The following is a 20,787-nucleotide window of genomic DNA, read 5'->3' as shown; positions in this document are numbered from 1 at the left end:
ATTGGTACAATGTACAATGGTGGAAGGGAGGGTTATTTTTCACTGTGCCTAATTTATATAACTTGAAATTTCCTTTGTGAATCTGTTACTTTCTGGGGAGACCCAGAGATGTTGCATGCATGCACAGGGGGAGGTGCAGGCCCTCAAACACTGATGCACCCTTCAGCCATGCTCCTGTATGCTGCTTTGCTACTACCAGGCTTTTAATCAGGATTTCTAAAATGAGCATCTTGCAAGACTTTGGCGGTGAGAGGCAGAATTACCTTTTAATATATTACATTAAAATAGCTCCAGGAGCTGGAGAAACTGGAGGAATCAGCAGAGGCAGATTAAGATTGGTTGAGGCCCCGGCACAGAAGAAAATATTGGGCCCCTTACATTAGAAAAAAGTGTCAAGTTGGGGTTTTGCGGGGCCGTCAGAAGTCAGGGCTCAGGGTGTGAGCCCGGTGTGCCCGCGGTTAAATACACCTCTGGGAATCAGAGACCCTTTTGTTGATTGCAAGACAGGGGAACCTACCCCGCCCAGGCCGCTCCAGCGAGTATATCTGTGCCCTGATCTTTGCTTTGGAAACTGATCAACATTTTGACATGTGTCCTTGGAAGAACCAAGGAGGAGTGGGCCTCTCACAATGAGGCTCCAGGAATGATAACCTCCCTCCCCCAGCAGGCTTCACCTCTTGCCCCTCCCATCTCTGCTTGACGTTCTTTTTTTTTTTTTTTTTTTTTTTTCTTTATTCATTTTTAGAGAGGAGAGAGAGAGAGGAAGGGAGGGGGAGGGAGGGAGGGAGAGAGAGAGAGAGGAAGGGAGGGGGAGGGAGGGAGGGAGAGAGAGAGAGAGAGAAAGGGGGAGGAGCTGGAAGCATCAGCTCCCATATGTGCCTTGACCAGGCAAGCCCAGGGTTTCGAACCGGCAACCTCAGCATTTCCAGGTCGATGTGTTATCCACTGCGCCACCACATGTCAGGCTCTGCTTGACGTTCTTGATCGTGGCGGTGAAAGGAACCTGCAGGTAGGCGGCCCAGAAGTCCCTCCCACCCTTCCGGAGCCCACGGCCCCTCCTCCCGTTCGCGGTGTAGCAAAAACGACAACTCCCAGCAACCACTTCCGCGTCCGGCGCGCAGCCGCAGAGCAGAGGCTGCCGGGAGCGTGTTGCCCGGAGGTGGGGTGAGCGCGCCGGGCGGAAGTCGGCCGCTCGGTCCTGGCCCTGCCCGCAGAGAGGTCCTGCCATCCGCGGTGTCCGGAGCAAACCCTCGCTGGGTGAGTGACGACTATGCCCGCGGCCACCTGCGCTCTCGCTCGCGATGGGCCTGCCCCGGCACCTGCTGTCGCCCTCCAACCCTGCCGCGTCCCGCCCTCCCTCCGTATCTAACCTATCCGGGCCCCTGACCTGTAGGTCAGCTCTACGCAAAACTGGGGTTGGTCTCCCTCTGACTCTGAAGAACTGTCCCCTTCTTCCGACGGGTGGCGGACACCTCCCCCCTGACTTGGGAACTCCTGCTCCCTCTTGATTTAGGGGGCCTCTAACTTGCGGGGGGCCCGTGCCTCCTCTGACCCTGATGGACGTATTCCCTTCCTGATTCGTGTGGGACAGCTGATGACCGTCCTTTCCGGCCCCCCTCTAATCTCAGTACCCCTACTCTGACCTGTGCAGGGCCTCCTCTGTTTGATTGTTACTTTGTCACACCTGAAGCGGGCCAGCCGTCTTCGCCCCACCCCCCACCCCTGCGGGGGGCCTTCTTCTCTTCCCCTCAGCACAGCTCTTTCCTTTGCACCCAGACTACCCACTTTCCTCCTTCCCTGCCCTCCTTTTCCTCCCTCTTCTGTCTGGCTGGACCCCTTCATCCCTGGGGACCTCCTTGCTCATCTTTGCTGCTTGGTGGCTTCCCCTTGTCCTCTGTCCCTAGGCTTGGCAGGCACCTGTGATCACTCTTCTTTCTCCCAAGCACCCTCTTGTTGCCCAGGAGAGCAGTGTTGTTTAGCACGCCAGCCCCATTGCTCATTCCCATCTGAGGGTATATGCTTGGCAGCTTTTCTACCACGTTTTCAACAAAGCACAGGTTTGGGAACACGTATGTGCTATTGTGGACTGAATCTCACTGGCTCTTTGGTGGAAGGGCCAACCCTTGAAGAAAGCATTGTCACACAGAAGGGCCCATGGAAAGAGAGCAGGGGCTGCAGTCCTTCAGGAGCTGGGGGTGGGGTGGGGGATAGTCTCTGCAGCTGTTTCTTCCTCTCTCTTTGGGGAGCTTCATTGAAGCAGATCTTCCTGGGCAGGGCTGCACACCTTCCTCTAGTGCACAGCTCCTCCCCACAGGCCTCTCATTGGGAAAAGTTCAGCCCGAGGCTGTGGACAAGGTGGGGCTTCTTCCAGAGCAGCCTGTGGCTTCCTGGTGCCCCTCCCTGCTGACCTCAATGCACCTTCTATTCAGGCCCTGCTTACCCTGCTGAAAGGCACAGTAACGGGCCAGCTTTCCCTCCGACCTCATAGGGGTGTCTGTTCTGTGCAGCCAGAGTGTCTCCTGGGAGAGCACCAGATGAAGCGTCGTTGGTTTAGGCACTGTCAGAGGCCACCGCAGTGGTCTGGGGACAGAGGATTCTCGGTCTGCTTGCTCTTTTTCTTGTCCAAATTAACTTGACTGCAATGGCAATGTTTTGACACAGGGTGGGGAAGGAATCACATACTCCAACTGTACAGGTATCACTTTGTGTCATTGTATGACCCCTCACTCAAGGTGTAAATCTGATCACATGATACCTTCCATGAGCTACATGTCTCCTTTCTTCCCCTAAAGGTGTACTCCAAAGTAGTTACGGTAACTGCGTTGGTTTAGGCTGTTGGTACTTGAGGATGTTCCCCCACCCCACCAGCCCACCTGTGTACCTAATTGATCACGTCTCCCAAGCCCCAAAGGAGTGAGGAGAGACCTGGGTGCAGTGCAAGCAGGTCTTGCTCTGGTGGTGTATTCACTGCCACTCCTGAAGGTGGCCTTTGTGGGGTACACGTGTGCGAGTTCCCACAGATACACACGGCTCCTTTCATCTTTTTTTTTTTTTTTTTTGTATTTTTCTGAAGCTGGAAATGGGGAGAGACAGACAGACTCCCGCATGCGCCCCACCGGGATCCACCCGGCACGCCCACCAGGGGCGATGCTCTGCCCACCAGGGGGCGATGCTCTGCCCCTCCGGGGCATCGCTCTGTCGTGACCAGAGCCACTCTAGCGCCTGGGGCAGAGGCCAAGGAGCCATCCCCAGCGCCCGGGCCATCTTTGCTCCAGTGGAGCCTCACTGTGGGAGGGGAAGAGAGAGACAGAGAGGAAGGAGGGGGGCGGGGTGGAGAAGCAAATGGGCGCTTCTCCTGTGTGCCCTGGCCGGGAATCGAACCCAGGACTTCTGCACGTCAGGCCGACGCTCTACCACTGAGCCAACTGGCCAGGGCGGCCCCTTTCATCTGAGTCTCAGGACTTTCCCAGCAGGCAGTGATCATCAGGGTAGCCGGCAACCACATAGGGTAGGGTATAAATGCTGTTGTTGTGTTTTCTCTTTAAAAAGCAAAGACTGTCTGGTTGATCAATGTCACTCCATTAAAATTAATAAAATTTTTTTTAAAAAAATGACTATCTCAGACCTGGCAGTATGGTCCAGAGTTCTGAAATGGATCAGTTTCATGACAAGGAGGTCATTTCCCAATTGTAAGACTTTTGTGGAAAAGTATACAGGATATTGGGTGGGTGTAAAAAAAAAAAAAGACAGTGATTATTCTTTTTCCTTCATTGAAAACATTGAACTGTGATGATTTCTGGAAGCTCTTAGTAAATGCCAACATTAAGGGAATTTAAAACTTTTACATTGATTAATCCAGACTTTTATGTTGATTTGGACCAAGAGAATTGCTTAGGAAAAAAATCTTGATACTAGAGAAATCTATTTGGGAAGATGTTCGATTTCTCTTTTGTCTGCCTTTCTTTTGAATCCCACAAATTTATTTGTAGTCAGTGCCTTCAGTAAATGAAACTCACAGCCCTGGGTTCCCAAGTATAGGGTTGGGGGTTCATGGGAAATGAGGCAGGAGTGGGGCTCAAGATGGGCCATGTGTCCATGAGATGCAGACCAGGTACAGTTAGGGTGACAGCATGGGAGTGAGTGTGAGGTTGGAGCCCATGCAGAATGACTCTGAGGACTCACTGTACTCCAGAAGCCTAGCACGGAGGACAGCAGCAGTAAGGTGGGTCCAGGCAGGTGCATTCACTATCTGTGGGAGCAGTCCTGATTTGGGCTGATCATGGGATTACTGCACCCCTTTCTGGTTCCAGAAAACAACCCCAATGATTTGTAGTGTTGTTTGGGACAGCACTTTCAACTGAGAGGGCGACTCTTTTGCTGAAAGTCCTCCAAGTATATCACTGATGAAGCCAACTGAGTATGCCCAGCCCTGCTGCTATTCAGGAAGTGCAACCTGCAGAGAGTCTGACACCAACAGAACTGTGTGTGAATGCTCCTGGCCTTTGGGACACAGTGGAGGTCCTTTCCCTGTCCCTAGGATGTCCACATCCTAACCCCGAGAACCTGCAGAGATATTACCTAGCAAAGATGGATGAAGGGAACAGCTGGAATTTAGGGTGCTTATCCAGGGAGATCATCCTGGATTGCCTGGGAACACCCAGTGTGACCACAGGGTCCTTACAGAGGAAGAGGGCAGAAAGGCACAGAGAGCTTCAACATTGCTGGCTTTGAGATAGAGGAAGGGGCCACAAGCCAAAGGATGTGAGCTGCCACTGGCAGCTGGAAACAGCAAGGAAACAGATTCTCCCCTCGAGCCTGGGAAAGGACCAGCCCTTGATTTTAGCCCCTGTCAGATTTCCGTCCCTCATGGCTGCAAGGTAACTGGTATTTAAGCTTTCAGAATTTGCAGCGATGTGATAGCAACAATGGAAAACTAATACATTCTCCTTGTGGGTGGTTGACAGAGGGCTGAGAAATGAGTTACCCTGAACTGTGTTTAACTTGAGTTGGTGAGTGGTGAATGCCGAGTAAGGGGGTGGAGGGAGAGGTAGGGTTTAGTAGGACCCAGAGAGCATTCTCAAACCTTGTCCGCATGGCTGCCCGAGGCCTTGGCCTCTGTCTTGCCTCCAAAGAGTCTTAGAGGTCAAGGGGTTTGCTTCTTATTCAGTCAGGAAGAGCACGTTGACCATGAGCAGAGCGGGGACTGCTATCTGGAAACAGGCTCTTTAGGACCATCAGGGACATGGTGAGAAGGAAGGCAGCTGCTCTGCAGGAGGTCCTGGGACCAGAGCGCTGCACCTGTGCAGAGGCAGGGAGCTGGGAGGAGCCTCCTTATCCCCCTTCTGGGTCCTGTCCTGCTCTCCCCAGATCCAGGCAGGGAGGAGCCCATTCAATCTGTTTGTTCTGCCACCTGCACGGACCTCTCCTGAAGGAAGCCTGAGAAAGCCACCCTCCAGGCTGTTGGCTGTCAGGAATGGCTGTCCCCCTTCCATCTGAGCCTGTGCAGAGCCCGGTGGCAGGCCTGAGGATGACTCAGGAAGGTAGGGGAGCCTGGTGGCAGGCCTGAGGATGGCTCAGGAAGGTAGGGGAGCCCGGTGGCAGGCCTGAGGATGGCTCAGGAAGGTAGGGGAGCCCGGTGGCAGGCCTGAGGATGACTCAGGAAGGCAGGGGAGCCCGGTGGCAGGCCTGAGGGTGACTCAGGAAGGCAGGGGAGCCCGGTGGCAGGCCTGAGGATGGCTCAGGAAGGCAGGGGAGCCCGGTGGCAGGCCTGAGGATGGCTCAGGAAGGCAGGGTGTCTGAGGATGGCTCAGGAAGGTAGGGTGCCTGAGGATGGCTCAGGAAGGCAGGGTGCCTGAGGATGGCTCAGGAAGGCAGGGTGCCTGAGGATGGCTCAGGAAGGCAGGGTGCCTGAGGATGGCTCAGGAAGGCAGGGTGCCTGAGGATGGCTCAGGAAGGCAGGGTGCCTGAGGATGGCTCAGGAAGGCAGGGTGCCTGAGGATGGCTCAGGAAGGCAGGGTGCCTGAGGATGGCTCAGGAAGGCAGGGTGCCTGAGGATGGCTCAGGAAGGCAGGGTGTCTGAGGATGGCTCAGGAAGGCAGGGTGTCTGAGGATGGCTCAGGAAGGCAGGGTGTCTGAGGATGGCTCAGGAAGGCAGGGTGTCTGAGGATGGCTCAGGAAGGTAGGGTGTCTGAGCCCATCCTCTTAGCCCAAAGTTGAAGGCTGCTCACTCCTGGGGCAGAGTGGCGTCTCCCTGGGTGCTGCTCGGGGGTCTGGGAACCCCTGGGGAGCTGAGAGACAGCCTGTGCCCTCCTGGGTCAGGCTGCTCTATAAGGAAATACTGGTGGGACAACAGCCAGAAATGCATGCATGTCTGAGAGCCATTCTCAGGACAGACCTCCTTAAACGGGGAGGGCGGGAGGGGCTGGGCCTTTGTTTGGTTGTCCGTCCTCATGCCCCCTCTTTCCAAGGGTGTTGCCCTGCAGTGGGGCTGCTCAGAGAGGAAGCCAGCAGGGCGCCATCCCCCTGAGGGTTCCAACCGGGAGAACACTTGTTTACAGGCCCACCTGAACAGGTGAGCCTAGCCTGCCCAAGAACCTGTGACGTTTTACTGTAGGAAATTGGTCCTTAATTTTCCAAGTAATGTAAAATCGGCCAGTTATGCTGCAGATAGTAGAGCTGACAGACTTCTTGTCACAATAAAGCATTAAACTCTTAGACCTTTGAGGATTCTAGGTAAGGACAGAGCCTCCAAAGGGCTGGTTTCAGGGAATGGCTCGGTCTGTTTTACCTCTCCCCTGCACTGGCTCGTGTCTGTTGGGGTGCGTGGCTAGCAGGTTTGTGGGGTGTTTTGTTCATTTGTTTTAAATAAAAACGCAAGCTCTTGCTCTGCCCAGGCTCCAGCAAGAAGACGCTGTGGGCAGTTTGCCATCAGTCTCAGATGTGGAAGCTGTATGGGGTGGGGAACAGACCACAGGGCATCTGATTGGAAATGTACTTTCTCACAAAATAAAAGTCCCTCCTGGGGTTTCAGCCCGAGGGTGAACACCAGGCTGGGCCGGCCCAGATGAAAGGTGAAGTTACAGCTCTGCTGTCCGGGAAGCAGTCATTTTTTTATTTAACAAAAGGTGGCTGCACCCAGATATTCCACCCCATCTTACCCCTGGTAGGTTCTGGGGAGCCACCCTGACCCAGCAGAGCTCTGCCCTTCAGGAGCTCAGGGTCCCCGAGGAAGCAGGTGGCTGCCATCCTGTGTGGTACAAGCTGTTGCAGAGCCATGTCCCCAGTAGAAGCAGCGCAAGAACAATGTATCGGCAGGTTCGTCTGTTTGTTTCTAGGGCTGCCATAAGGAGTCACCACAAACCTGGTGGCTCATTCTCTCATCGTTCAGGAGGCCAGAAACCCAACACTAGTGCCACCAGGCTGAAATAAAGGCTCAGCAGGGTCTGCTCCCTCCAGATGCTTGGGACTGTCTATCTTTGCCTCTTCCAGCTTCTAAGTGCCCTGGCGCTTCCTGGCTGTGGCCACATCCCTCCAGTCTGCCTCCGCAAACACCTGGCCTTTTCCTATTCTATCACTGGCAGTCTCCCTTGGCCCCCTTCTGTAAGGACACCTGTGATTTCAGTTAGAGCCCACCAGGGTAATTTCCCCATCTCAAGATCCTTGACTTGTCTCCTCTGTGAAGTCTTGCCCTGTTCAGGGCCTTCCCAGGGTCAGGGATCACTCCCTGACACCTTCAAGTCCAGGGTCAGCCTCCCACAGGAGGGAGCTTATTGAGGGTGCACATCACAACAGACAGGGCTGGAGGGAGCAACCGTGGATGCCCAACTTACCATGGTGCACAGCCAGGGACTTCTAGATAGTTCCATGTGGTCAGAGATCAGTATCGGGGGTAGGGGGTACACCTGTGGAATGGTTTGTAGCCCAGCTGAGCCCACAGGAGGATGTGAGGCTTTGTCTGCAGCTGAGGAGTTTATCCTTGGGGGACACTGGAATCCAGTAAGAATTCTAGTCCAGCCTCACATTTCAGAAAACTCATCTGGCAGTTGCGTGGAGGGTGACTGAAAGGTTCTAGGCCAGGTCTGTGCACTTTGTGCCGTGTGGCAGGACAGAAAGATTCAAAGGCTGTTCAGTCCTTGACTACACCCATGCTGGAACTCACAGGAGTGGGCCAGCCACTTCCTGCCGGCCCCCTGGCAGGTGAGCGAATGTGTTGGATAGGTGAGGAGGGTGGCAGTCGCACAAGGGCAGTTAGCACTAAGTCCTGCAGCATCTGACGCGCTGGCAGCGTGGCTCTGGGGAGTCGGCACTGTTAGATCCACGCTTTACATGTGAAGGAGCTGAGGCTCAGGGAAGTGAGGTCACTTGTCTGAGGTCACACAGCTGGCAAATGACAGAGCTCAGGTTGGATCTGGGTAGTCTGGGTCAACAGGAGGCCAAGGTGAGATGGGACCAGGACAGAGGCCAAGGGGCTGGGACCAGACTCCAGAGCTGGGGTGTGGATAGGTGATGAGAAGAGGTGAGAAGGTGATAGGACTGCTGCTCAGGGTGACTCCTGATAGCTGGCAGCACTCTCAGCCAGGTCAGTAAGTTCTGGAGCGGGAACCTGTCCCAGGTTCCTGCGGGTGGCTAGTCACACTGGCCTGGAGGGTGTGGGGAGCCCTCACGGTAGGGGTACAACCCTGCAGACAGGTCGATTCAGGAGAAGTGGGCAGCAGGGTAGGAGCTGGTCTCAAGGGCTGAGAAGAGGAGGCAGGAGGAGGACCTGCAAAGCGGCACCACACGGTCCTGTCCTCGCTGCTGGGCCCCTGGGGGTCTGCTCTCACGGCCTCAGGAGCAGGCCTGTTGGTCATCATCTCTGGGAAGCAGGGGCACCCCTGGCACTGAGCAGCCAGGAGGGACAGGAGGGTGATATGGGAGTGCAGGGACAGGTGCCAGGCAATAGACAGCATCATGATTCACCGTTCATCCACAGTACTTACTGCCCTGCCATGAGTGAGTGGGTAGCAGAGATGACGAGATCACAGTGACATGGGGATGGTGACTCGGGAATGGAGGGAGTCAACAGGGCAGAGAGGCTGGCATGTCACAGCGATGACAGCATGTGTCTCCTGCACCTGCAGCCCTGACAGCTGGGCAGCTCGACCTTGGGGCTGGTCCAGTATGTGAGCTTGTGTGTGACAAAGGTGGGGCACAGGGCGGGAGTATGGGGCTATGGAGGAAGTGGTGTGTTCTCCCTGAGTTCCCACTGCACCCCGGTGATAGCAGCGGGCTGCCCTTGCCCCTGAGGTGGGGCAGCACAGAAGTCGTTATGGAGTGCAGTGGGGCGGGGAGTCTTTCTGAGGCAGCTATGTGAAGAGCCAGGACAAGAGTCTTGGGGCAGGGGACAGTGAGCCCTGCCTTGGGAAGACATGGGCCAGGGAGGCCCAAGCAGAAGAGCCAGCTCTTTGGGGAGGACGAGGTCTGGGCTGGGGCCATGAAAACAGGCAGGGACTCTGTCCTGTGGACTCAAAAAGCAGGTGTCACAGCTGCAGGTTGAATGAGTTGGGGGGGCGGCAGGGGGAAGAAGCATTGGCAGCATGGGGCTAATGGGAGCTCTGTGACACCTGTGGTACGGGCGGGAAGGGGCCGCAGGGGAGTCCACAGTCCCTGCTGATGGAGCTGTTATTGGGGAAGGAGGTCATGGCCATGCCTGTTTTTTGAAGTGGTGATGGTTCAAAATTCACTCTCCAGTGTAATGTTCCTGCAAGAAAGAGCGTCTCCTAGGGTTTCGCTGAAAGTTTTGATGTGGGCACCTGCAGTTACGACAGCCTGCATCACCAGCACTGTTCCTAAGGGGCAATTTGGGGACAGGTTTGAAGGGAGAGGGCAGTAAGACTTAGGTTTAAATCTTAGGTCTAGAACTTGTGTTAGAAATGCGGGCGCAGTTGTGAATGGGTTGAGAGCTCGTGGCAATGTGGGGCCGAGATAGACTCATGAACTATGGCGGGTCTGGGACTTGTGTCCCAGTGTGAAAGCCACAGCCACCAGCTCGGCAGCCATGAGGGAGCCCATTCCAGGGAGGAGGGCACCCTGCACAGCTCACTCTGGGCATCAGCCCCCACATCCCTGCTGGCTCCTGAGAGGCCGCATCTCTGCACCTGACCCTGTGGCCAAAACAAAGAAGGACTGGCGTCCCCAGGGAGCCTGAACTGTGCTTCCCATCCTTGGAGCCAGTGCACGGGTTCTGCATAGTGGTTCCAGAGTGGAGGCACAAAGCCCCAAGCCCCTGCGCCCTGCCCAGCTGCTGCCTGGCAGTGAGGAGCAGCCCTGATGTCCTGCCCTGGATGGTCGTGAGGGAGGAGGCAGACAAGCCCAACAGCCCTGCGAGGGCCGTTATTGGCTGGGATGTTCTACCCAGTCCGTTCCCATCGTGGTGGCTGCCCCAGATCTAGATGCTGGCTAGGTGCCGCCATGGCCATGCCATAATCTGAGCTGGGGATGTGAGGAGGGGACAGGTGGTGAAGCGCTGTCATCCCTGGTAGCCACCCTCCAGTGGAGGTCTCATGCCTGGCTCTGGGCCAGGAGCCCAAGGCCCAGCCAGGCTCCCCAGTGAGCCCAGCTGTCCTGTGGAGCCAGTGTGCTGGTACACTGGGCGCTAGCCCCTGAGGGCCATTCAGACTCTGGCCTCAGTCACTGGCATTAACAGAAAGGTGTTAAGGGACAGATGTTACCAAAAACAAGTATTTCTGTTTGGCTTGAGTCCGTATTGTACTTACTTGAATATTTTGGAAACCTAACCAGCAGGAAATGAAGACTCACCCACATGAGCAGGTGTCTGCTGTGTACGCTTTTGTAGGAGCTGGGGATGGAATAAACAAAGATAACTAACTGTGCGACATGGTGTCGGGTGGTGGTTGAGGCCAGGGAGGGAGTGGAGGGCGCAGTCAGGAGCAGAGCCGTCAGGGAGGACTTGGATGAGGTGATGGAAACACAGGTCTGGGCCCTTTCTGTCCTCCTGCCATGCAGCACCCCCCCCCCCCCCCCCAGAACTGCAAGGCTCCAACCCGTGCAGACCGTCTGTCTGAGCCCTCTGTCTGGCCAGCTGGGTCTGAGCAGATGAATGGTTTTGTTCTGGGCAGACTTCTCACCTTGCTGAGAGTAGAGATACTGCTACCATTAGGGTTTAAGGAAGCCGAGGAGGTAACAGTGGCCACCATGTCATGTCATGGCAGTACTGTTTGTTCTGGACAAGGCAGCCTTCCCACCCGGCCCCTGCAGGTGATTGAGGAACCACCATGTTTCCAGGTTGTGACCTCTCCTCCCTCCCTGGTGTGCAGGTCCTGCTGGCCCTTCGTTGGGCCACCCACCCGCCAGCCCTGCAGCCACCAGGATGGAGTGAGTTTATGCACTCCCTCTGGATAAGTGTGGGGGGCCTTCCCATGCTGGCGTCCATGACCAAGGCCACGGATCCCCGCTTCCGCCCCCGCTGGAAGGTGATCTTGCTGTCCTTCGTGGGTGCCACCATCCTCTGGCTGCTCTACTCCCACCACCCGGCCCCAGGCAGGCCCCCTGTGCCCAGCGCCCATGAATGGAGGCTCAGCCAGGCATCTGCTGACCGGTACAATGACACCTACCCCCTGTCTGTCCCCCAGAGGATGCCAGGTGGGACCCGGTACCGAATTGCACTCATTGCAGATCTGGACATGGAGTCAAAGGCTCAAGGGGAAAACACTTGGTTCAGTTACCTAAAGAAGGGCTACCTCACCTTGTCCAGCAGTGGGGACAAGGTGGCCGTGGAGTGGGACAAAGGCCACAGGGTCCTCGAGTCCCACCTGGCGGAAAAGGGGCGGGGCATGGAGCTATCTGACCTGATCGTCTTCAATGGGAAGCTTTACTCTGTGGATGACCGGACTGGGGTTGTCTACCAGATAGAAGGCACCAAGGCTGTGCCCTGGGTGATCCTGTCGGATGGCGATGGAACCGTGGGCAAAGGTGAGTGAGCCAGCTCTGTCTCCTGGACTTGTTTGAGGTGCTGGGGACAGTCACGGGATGACTGTCACTGGCTTGGTTTGCATGCCCAGGGTAAAGTATTCACATATCCAGGGGAATATGACTCCTCCTGCTTCTGACCCATGGCCCCCAGCCTGGGAACACAGGCTGATGGGGACTGCAGGTCAGAGCAATTTTTAGGAGTGTGAGCTGGTTACTAAAGGGCTGTGAAGAAGGTTCCTTCTAGCATGGGTTTCAGGGTTCTGTCCCATACTGCCCTCCGCACCTCTGGGGATGTGTCCCTTTAGGTCTTAAACGGTGTCTTAAGAGCACACTGGGATTACACCCTCGAGGTACCTTCCCTATGAAGCTTTAGGGCCAGAGTGTTGTCACTTTGAACTGAGACCTTACAGAGAAGGTGCACTTTTTGCCCAGCAAGGAAGTCTGTGAGCAGTGACCTCACTCAAGTGGAAGCCGACCTCCGAGCACAGCCATGCCCCATGGCTCTGCCATGTGCCAGAAACAGGTCACTCCCTTCTGTGGGTCAGCAGCCTGAGGGAGCCTGGGGGCCGAGGCCTTCAGACGGGAGGCGACAGGTAGGCGTTGGAAGAGGCAGGAATTGATCGCTGCCTCCGTGTGACTGCACTTGCTGTGGGTTTAAACCTTCTAGAAAGCTAGTCTCCACGGTGGGCCACCTGGGGTGGAATGAGGTACCTTGAGAAACAGGGACTTTGGGAGTCAAAGAAGATTGATGAGGGGGTGGGCTGGACCTGTCAGAGCTGAGGGCAGTGAGGCACCAGGGCGGGAGTAGTTGAAACCAGTTTTTTTTGTTTTGTTTTGTTTTGTTTTTGTATTTTTCTGAAGCTGGAAACGGGGAGGCAGTCAGACAGACTCCTGCATGCGCCCGACCGGGATCCACCCGGCACGCCCACCAGGGGGTGATGCTCTGCCCATCCGGGGCATTGCTCTGTCGCACCAGAGCCACTCTAGCGCCTGGGGCAGAGGCCAAGGAGCCATACCCAGCACCCGGGCCATCTTTGCTCCAATGGAGCCTCGGCTGCGGGAGGGGAAGAGAGAGACAGAGAGGAAGGAGAGGGGGAGGGGTGGAGAAGCAGATGGGTGCTTCTCCTGTGTGCCCTGGCCAGGAATTGAACCCGGGACTCCCACACGCCAGGCCAACGCTCTACCACTGAGCCAACCGGCCAGGGCCAAAACCAGTTTTACAAAGTGTCCCAGCAGAGTCCTGGGTCAAGTTGTCAGAGGCAAACGTGATCATCCATGGAGGGCAGAGAGAAGGAAGCGGAGCAACACTGGTGAGAGGGCAGGTGCCAGCTGCCTTGTATGAATGTTAGGTCTGTTCTAGAGAGTGGCACCGTCTGCCGACCCTCAGAAAGGGAGCATGCAACAGCCCATCCTGCCTGCTCTCTGGTCACTGCCTTGAGTGAAGTCCAACACGGTGACTTCTTATGCCCAGGGCGGCTGGACCCCACAGGAGCCAGGTGAGCAGAGGGTCAGCCGTGGTCTCAGTCGATCCCTCCATCTCGTCCCCAGGCTTCAAAGCCGAGTGGCTGGCAGTAAAGGACGAGCGTCTGTATGTGGGCGGCCTGGGCAAGGAGTGGACCACCACCACAGGGGAGGTGGTGAACGAGAACCCGGAGTGGGTGAAGGTGGTGGGTTTCCGGGGCAGCGTGGATCACGAGAACTGGGTGTCCAGCTACAACGCCCTGCGGGCCGCTGCTGGGATCCGTCCCCCAGGTAAGAGCTGGGGCCCAGGGGTGTCAGTGGTTTAATTTCTTGCTTAATTTGATGATCCTTGCTGTCTCTGATGGCTGCTCCCCTCGGCCAGTGGATTCAGGGGCCAATGAGGCATCTTCTGTTACACTCCTCACTCACCCCACCTCCTGGCCCCTGCTGTCTCATACTGAACCCCCCAGGGCTGGCCCCCCAGGGCTGGGGCCATCACCAGTGGAGACAAAGTAGACAGAGCTCTGGCTCTTTCTCTTGCCTCCCACAGTCATCTTGGTTTGTGGTGGGGAGTTGCGATACTTGGAGCAGCCTGGCCAGCTCTGGGCTTGTGGGGCTGTGACTAAGGACCCCAGATAGGCCATTTTCCCCACCCTAGGTGAAAGCAGTGATTGATGCTGCCTTCAGTTCCAAGGTGGTTTTGCCCCAATCATTCCATCTCTGGTCACAAGTCAGCCTTGCTTGTCCCTCTTGCTCTCCTCCCCTGGGCACTCCATGCGCTCTGACAACCCAGGGAGGCAGGAGGACAGACCACGCAGCTGTGGCTTCTCAGCAGCTCCAGGAAAGCTCAGCTGGGTGACAGGGCCCTGGACATGACGGCCTCCATGGGCTCTTGTTGTCTTGTTTACTGTGGATGATGAGAACAGGCAGCAGAAGCCTCTAGGAAATATGGAGATGTAAAGAAAGCTGGATGGTGGTCCAGCCGGCCCACAAGCCCTTGCACAGGCCACAGTGTCTAAGCACATGCTGGGCACAAGGCCATCGTCCCAGGCAGGCCCAGTCCCTGCCCTTCTGCTGCCATGCCGCCCTGGCCCTGCACTGACAGACTCCGCTATGTGTCTGCAGGCTACCTCATCCATGAGTCCGCCTGCTGGAGCGACATACTGAAGCGCTGGTTCTTCCTGCCGCGCCGGGCCAGCCATGAGCACTACAGCGAGAGGGAGGACGAGCGCAAGGGCACCAACCTACTTCTGAGTGCCTCCCCGGACTTCAAGGACATCTCCATCAGCCACGTTGGGGAGGTTGTCCCCACACACGGCTTCTCTTCCTTCAAGTTCATCCCCAACACCGATGACCAGATCATTGTGGCCCTCAAGTCCGAGGAGGATGGCGGCAAGATCGCCACCTACATCATGGCCTTCACACTTGATGGACGCTTCCTCCTGCCAGAGACCAAGGTTGGGAGTGTGAAGTATGAAGGAATAGAATTTATTTAAATTATGGACATTAAAAATACCAGGCAAGGCCAGGGTGGATGGTTTCAGCCAAATCAGGACTTTGTAAACAGCAGAAGACTGCCCTTTTCTTGTGTTTTGTTTGCTTTCGTTCTTTTTGAAACTCAGAGGTGTGTGTTGTTTAGAGGCCCCCAGTAAAGGGAGTTCAGGCCCCGGAGCTGGGGAGGGCCGTTTGGTTCCGCGGCTGTCCAGTCTTCTGTGCTGCCCTCTGGTGGTTGAAGCTGATCACTGCGGGTACAGTAGTTCCCCCCACCTCCACTTCTGCCATGCTCTCCCTTCCCTCTGACCTCTCTTTCTTTTCTTTCTGTTGTTCTTTGTTCAATAAATCTCTCTTGGGCTCTTACCATGTGTCAAGCACTGTGCCCCCTCTGGGAACAGCACTCTGAAGGGCACCTGCCCATCAGAAATTCCAGGCCACCCTTTCTACTTCTCCCTGGACCTTGGGCATTAAAATTTTCCCTCCAGCATGGAAAGGGCCAGTTGACACTGCGGGACTGTGGGATATTAGGGGGCTGTGTGAGTGAGGGCAGGCCTCTGGAAATGCATCCCCCTAGAATGCCACAGGCGAGGTTGCTAGTCCACCCATTTGTCCCCAAGCCTCACATCAGATAATCTTGATTTCCTGCAGCTGTTCCACTTCCTCCCTTCAGGAAAATTCTGTGGCTCCATAGGTATTTGAAGTTTTAATTATTAACTTATTATAATTAAAGCAATTTATTTTCTTATGAAAAGGAACTGCCAAATCTTATCACACAGAAGGAAGTCCTGCAGTTAAAAACCACGCCCCCCCTGCCTGACCTGTGGTGGCGCAGTGGATAAAGCATCGACCTGGAATGCTGAGGTCGCCGGTTCGAAACCCTGGGCTTGCCTGGTCAAGGCACATATGGGAGTTGATGCTTCCAGCTCCTCCCCCCTTCTCTCTCTCTCTCTTTCTCTCTCTCTCCCTCTCTCTCTCCTCTCTAAAATGAATAAATAAATAAAAATTTAAAAAAAAAAAAAAAAGAAAAAAAAAAAAAGAAAAAAAACCACGCCCCTGTGTAGCAAGCTGTACCTGAGCAGCTGTACCTGGGGAGGCGGGGTTTCTTTTGTTTGTTTGTTTTAGTGAGGGGAGGGGAGGGGAGGCAGAGAGACAGACTCCCACATGCTCCCCTACCGGGATCCACCCAGCAAGCTCACTAGGGGGTGATGCTCTGCCCATCTGGGGCGTTGCTTTGTTGCTCAGCAACCAAGCTCTTCTTAGCACCTGAGGCAGAGGCCATGGAACCATCCTCAGTTCCCAGGGCCAACTCACTCCAACTGAGCCATGGCTGCAGGAGAAGAGACAGAGAAGGGGAACGGGTGGAGAAGCAGGTGGTGTGCCTTGACTGAGACTTGAACCCAAGACTTCCGCACGCTGGGCCAACACTCTACCACTGAGCCAGCGAGCCAGTGCCAGTGAGGCAGGTCTTTAAATGCTAGGATGCAGAGATTAAGAAAACACTGTCTCCTTCCGCAGCAGACACTGTCACACCTTTAAAGGCTCCCAAGAGTGATGTGAATTTTATTGACTCAGGTGGGCGCCTGGATCTCTGCTGGCCCAGCGGTTGTGGACAAGGCTTTGTTGGCTTGCTGCACCCTGTGCTCTCTGTCCCCACCCTTTTCTCTCCTCTTCCAGTGGGGATTTTTGTAGCCTCCTCTCCGGGGAAACGCTTCATACAAATTGGCTTGTCTTGGTCCCTGTGGTCTCTTCTCAATGTTTTGGATTTAAAGCAGATGGTTTGGTGTTGTGGACCGTAAATGGCAAAAAGCCATTGTAGATTCGAGGCTTAGCAAAAAGGCTTAAGTTCTCCCCCCTCCATCTTCACATTTGGCTATGATGCTGAGTATCTGCACCCACTTTACTTGCTTCCTTAGGTTGCTGGAAGCAATTTACATCCCCTTCCTCTGACTCTTTGTTTTCAGATGTTGGTAGATTTCACTAATGTATCCTGTTTTATGCCTTGGGAGAGTTCCTGTCTTAGCCTTGGATGTGCAACTTTGTATCAGGGTCCTTGATTTGCATATGGCTATATAATAAAGCGAACTGGGGTTATGGGGCACTCAGATACTGCCAGGCATTTTGAAGAGTCCTCGCGCTCCCATCGTTTTTGTTTTGATAAGTGTGTTTCCTTAATTCTGCACCGTTATTAGGAGCCGTGCTGGTCTGCTGCATTTTGGGACAGAGATCAGCCAGGAATCAAGCCAGGGAGGGTTTCTTGCCTGGAAGCTACCTCACCCCCCACGAGAGTGCAGGGCCTGTGATCCTGCACTCTTGCAGCTTTTTGGCTCTGGCTGTTGCTGTGTGGGTCCCTGTCTTACAGACTTCAACTTTGAGACTTTAACACAGCTACCCGGAGGGAGCCCGGCGAGGGTCCCTCTACTGAAAAACATGGCAAGAGAACAGAGAGCTGTTAACAGATACACACACATTTCTCTCGAACGGGGCTCCCACTGGACACGTCAGTGCCTGGCGGGCTCCCTGACCCACCTTCTTGCTAAACGGCAGTGATGCTAGCATGCATTTAAAAATGAAGAGAGGGAATTAGGTAGATTGGGGGACTGTGACAGTCACCAAGTTGAGACCTTTGTGAGGCATGAAGGTTGACACGTCTGCCAGCCAGGGTGCCTGAAAGCCGCATTTTCAACCATCTGTGATTTTGAAATATTTAAAATGCCCCCCTTCCGCACTCCTCCCCCCAGACTTGCTGCTGTGATTGTAACTATTGTGCTCCTTGCTGGAGCCGTTGTCTTGTGAACAATAAAGTGCAGAGGGCTGTGAGTTCTTTGTCTCCTGGTCTGGGTTAGTTCCCCACCCAGGGCCCCACGCTAGGGCTTCAGGAGAGGCTGTGATGCCTGCACCTCTTGCTGAAGGGTGGCTCTGGCCTTCTCTTGGGTGAAGGTCTGTCCTGGACGGTCCTGCTGTACCATGGAGTTCGTGGAACAGCCAGCTTTGCAGACAGGGAGCCTTTCTGGAAAGCGAATCATTGAATCCAACTTTTCCTAAAGATAGATATTCTTTGGTCTTAGTGGTTATGAAAGAGGGCAGGCTCTGAAGTCATGCCTGGGCCCCAACCTGCACAACCCTTTCTAGCTGTGTGGCCTTGGCTAGGTGATCTGACTTTGATTTCCACACCCGGGAGAGGGAAGTAACAGTAGAACTATTCATAGAGCCACAAGAAAACTGAATGTGTTCACACACCTAAAGGAAATTAATTACCCAATGGACCTGGAGAGCCAGCATGAGGTGTAGCTCAGGCAGAAGGTCTAGACCAGTGGTTGGCAAGCTCATTACTCAGCAGAGCCAAATTTTTTAAACTTAAACTATATAGGTAGGTACATTCCTTATCGAGGTAGCGCCCACATGTGGTATTTTGTGGAAGAGCCACACTCAAGGGGCCAAAGAGCCTCATGTGGCTCACTAGCTGCTTCCTACTGGGAGCCTGGCCCCCACAGCCAGGGAGGGCGAGCAAGGGGCCCGGAGAGTGTCTGTAGGCTGAACTGGAGAAACATGGCGTTCTTGGTGGTTCAGGACAGGGCTGGGTGGGGGGCACTGCACATGGAGTCCCGAGGGACTGGGGATCAGTCCTGACACAGGCTCGCACAGGTGGGGAAGCCCTGCTTGGTGCCCTGCTGTGGCCAGTGTGCAAAGAGAAAACCGGAGTCATCTCAGAACTGTCCACAGGGAGTGAACAGACCTCCATTCTTGTCTTCTTGAGAGAGAATTCAATCAAGAGACAAAGTGCAGCCAGTCAAGAAGGAATTCATTGGCCATGCAGGAAGAAAGCCAGAGCAAGGGGGCCTAGAGACAGGTGAAAGGGGGTTAGCCAGGGACGAGCTGCCACTGCCTAGTGCTCCCCTGGCTGCAAGTCTCATTGGGGAGCTTACAGTTTAGGAGCAAGAGAGGGGCACTCGCCTGCGGGGGAAGACGAGGGGGAGGAGGGCGACGGGAAAGGCACAGGTGTGCCCCTGGAAGGGAGAGCAGCCGAGACCAAAGGCCTAGGGGTTTTGAGGGTGGGGATTTTAGGGAAGGTCCAGTGAGGCTCTTAATAAAACATCAGCTCTCCAGGTGTGTTCTTTTGGGGTCATGCTCTCCACTGATTGGTTGGCACCAGGGTAGGGGTCATTAGTCAGTGCAGCTGGTCCTGCAGGCAGCCTGGCTGGTCTTTGTCTGTTTTGCTGCTTCTCTGGGCCTGGAGCTGAAACACAACTGAGGCCTAGCTGTCATCTCTAGGGGTTAATGCTTAAGGGTTATCCCAGATTACTTGTCTGTTCCTCCTCGAAGGGGATATAAACTGTATGACCAGTGATACAGAAGGGAGGAAAGGCCACCCTGGGGGTGAGGTCCTTGTTTTCCCCGTTGCTAGGCACCTGGGGCTTTCCGCGCTGGTAACCTTCTGTGCCTGGCCTATGCTCCTTGCTCTGCTCATGTCTGTCTACCTGCCTACCACAGAACTGGCTGAAAAACTGAGATTACCTTCTTTCCAAATTGTTAGCCTTGTTTTATACATCTTAAATTGGTAAATTTCAAGGTAAATTATACCTCAATAAAATTAGTAAGCCTGACCAGGTGGTGGCACAGTGGATAGAGCGTCGGACTGGGACGCAGAAAATCCAGGTTTGAAACTCGAGGTCAACAGCTTGAGCGTGGGCTCATCTGGCTTGAGCACAGGCTCACCACCTTGAGCTTGGGGTCGCTGGCTTGAATGTGGGATCATAGACATGACCTCGGGGTCACTGGCTTGAGTGTGGGGTTATGTTTAATGGTCTCTGGCTTGAGCCCAAAGGTCACTGGCTTGAAGCGCAAGGTTGCTGGCTTGAGCCCAAGGTTGCTGGCTTGAGCAAGGGGTCACTCACTCTGCTGTAGCCCCACGGTCAAGGCACATATGAGGAAGCAATCAATTAACAACTAAGGTGCTGCAAGAAAGAATTGATGTTTCTCATCTTTCTCCCTTCCTCTCTGTCCCTATCTGTCCCTCTCTCTCTCTGTCTCTGTCACAAAAAATAAAAAATGAAATAAAGTTGTTAAAAGATTTAAGTATAGCAAAAATAAAATACCTTCACACAGAGAAAAAATTCCAAGCCCTAGTGGCTTTACTGGTGAATTATACCAAACATTTAAGGAAGAAATAATTCCAAGCCAACACAAAACCTTTCATGATTTAGGGAACTGGGAACCCTTCCCAACTCCATTTATGAGGACATTGCTACTCTAATACCAAAGCAGACAAATGTTACAAGAATAGAAAAATACAGACCAGTATTCCTCATGAACACAGATGGAAAACTTTAGGCAGCTGAATCCAGCCATCTATAAAAATGAAAATGCCTCACAACCGAGTGAGGCTTACTCCAGAACAGGATTGGTTTAATGTCCAAAAACCAATGTAGTCACCATATTGAGCAGCTAAAAAGGAAAAGCCATGTGATCATCTCAAAAGACACAGAAAAGGCATTTGACAAAACCCAACACACATTCATGATTGAGAAGCCAACAACAACCACAAAAACAACTTACTAAACCAGGAATGAAAGGAACTTAATGTAAGGTCGGTGGATAATGGGAAAGGTCAGACCCGGGAACTTTGGCTAGGACCGCCCACAACCAAGCGCGCCAAAAGAAACTTCCAGGAGCCCTTTGGAAAACAGGGACCGTCTGCCAGCCAGTGAGATTTCACCACGTCATATTAGCTCAACCACCCTAGGGACCCTCTAAGTATCTCCCACACGGGTCACCACTTGCGATTTCCCTGGCCTCCACCTTTCCTGAAGCCAGGGAACCTCATGGGGCAGGATGCATGCTCTGTACTCAATAAAGCCTTTTGTT

At 54.3% G+C, this 20,787-nt stretch overlaps 1 protein-coding gene and 1 non-coding gene across 2 annotated transcripts; one reads left to right on the top strand and one right to left on the bottom strand.

Moving 5' to 3' along the window:
* The first annotated feature begins 1,134 nt into the window (after positions 1–1,134).
* On the top strand, positions 1,135–20,131 carry CANT1 (calcium activated nucleotidase 1). Its single transcript, XM_066237399.1, has 4 exons — positions 1,135–1,257; positions 11,316–11,970; positions 13,519–13,722; positions 14,557–20,131. Exons 2-4 carry the CDS (start codon positions 11,382–11,384, stop codon positions 14,925–14,927), a joined length of 1,164 nt encoding a protein of 387 aa, XP_066093496.1. The 5' UTR covers positions 1,135–1,257; positions 11,316–11,381; the 3' UTR covers positions 14,928–20,131.
* On the bottom strand, positions 3,361–3,436 carry TRNAV-GAC (transfer RNA valine (anticodon GAC)). Its single transcript has one exon. It is a non-coding gene; the product is annotated as a tRNA-Val (tRNA).
* Positions 20,132–20,787: the final 656 nt, after the last annotated feature.

The sequence above is a fragment of the Saccopteryx bilineata genome, chromosome 6, assembly GCF_036850765.1.
Source record: "Saccopteryx bilineata isolate mSacBil1 chromosome 6, mSacBil1_pri_phased_curated, whole genome shotgun sequence".
Taxonomy (NCBI): domain Eukaryota; kingdom Metazoa; phylum Chordata; class Mammalia; order Chiroptera; family Emballonuridae; genus Saccopteryx; species Saccopteryx bilineata.
Note: the sequence above shows the minus strand (reverse complement) of the source record. Positions and strands in the feature narration are given on the sequence as shown.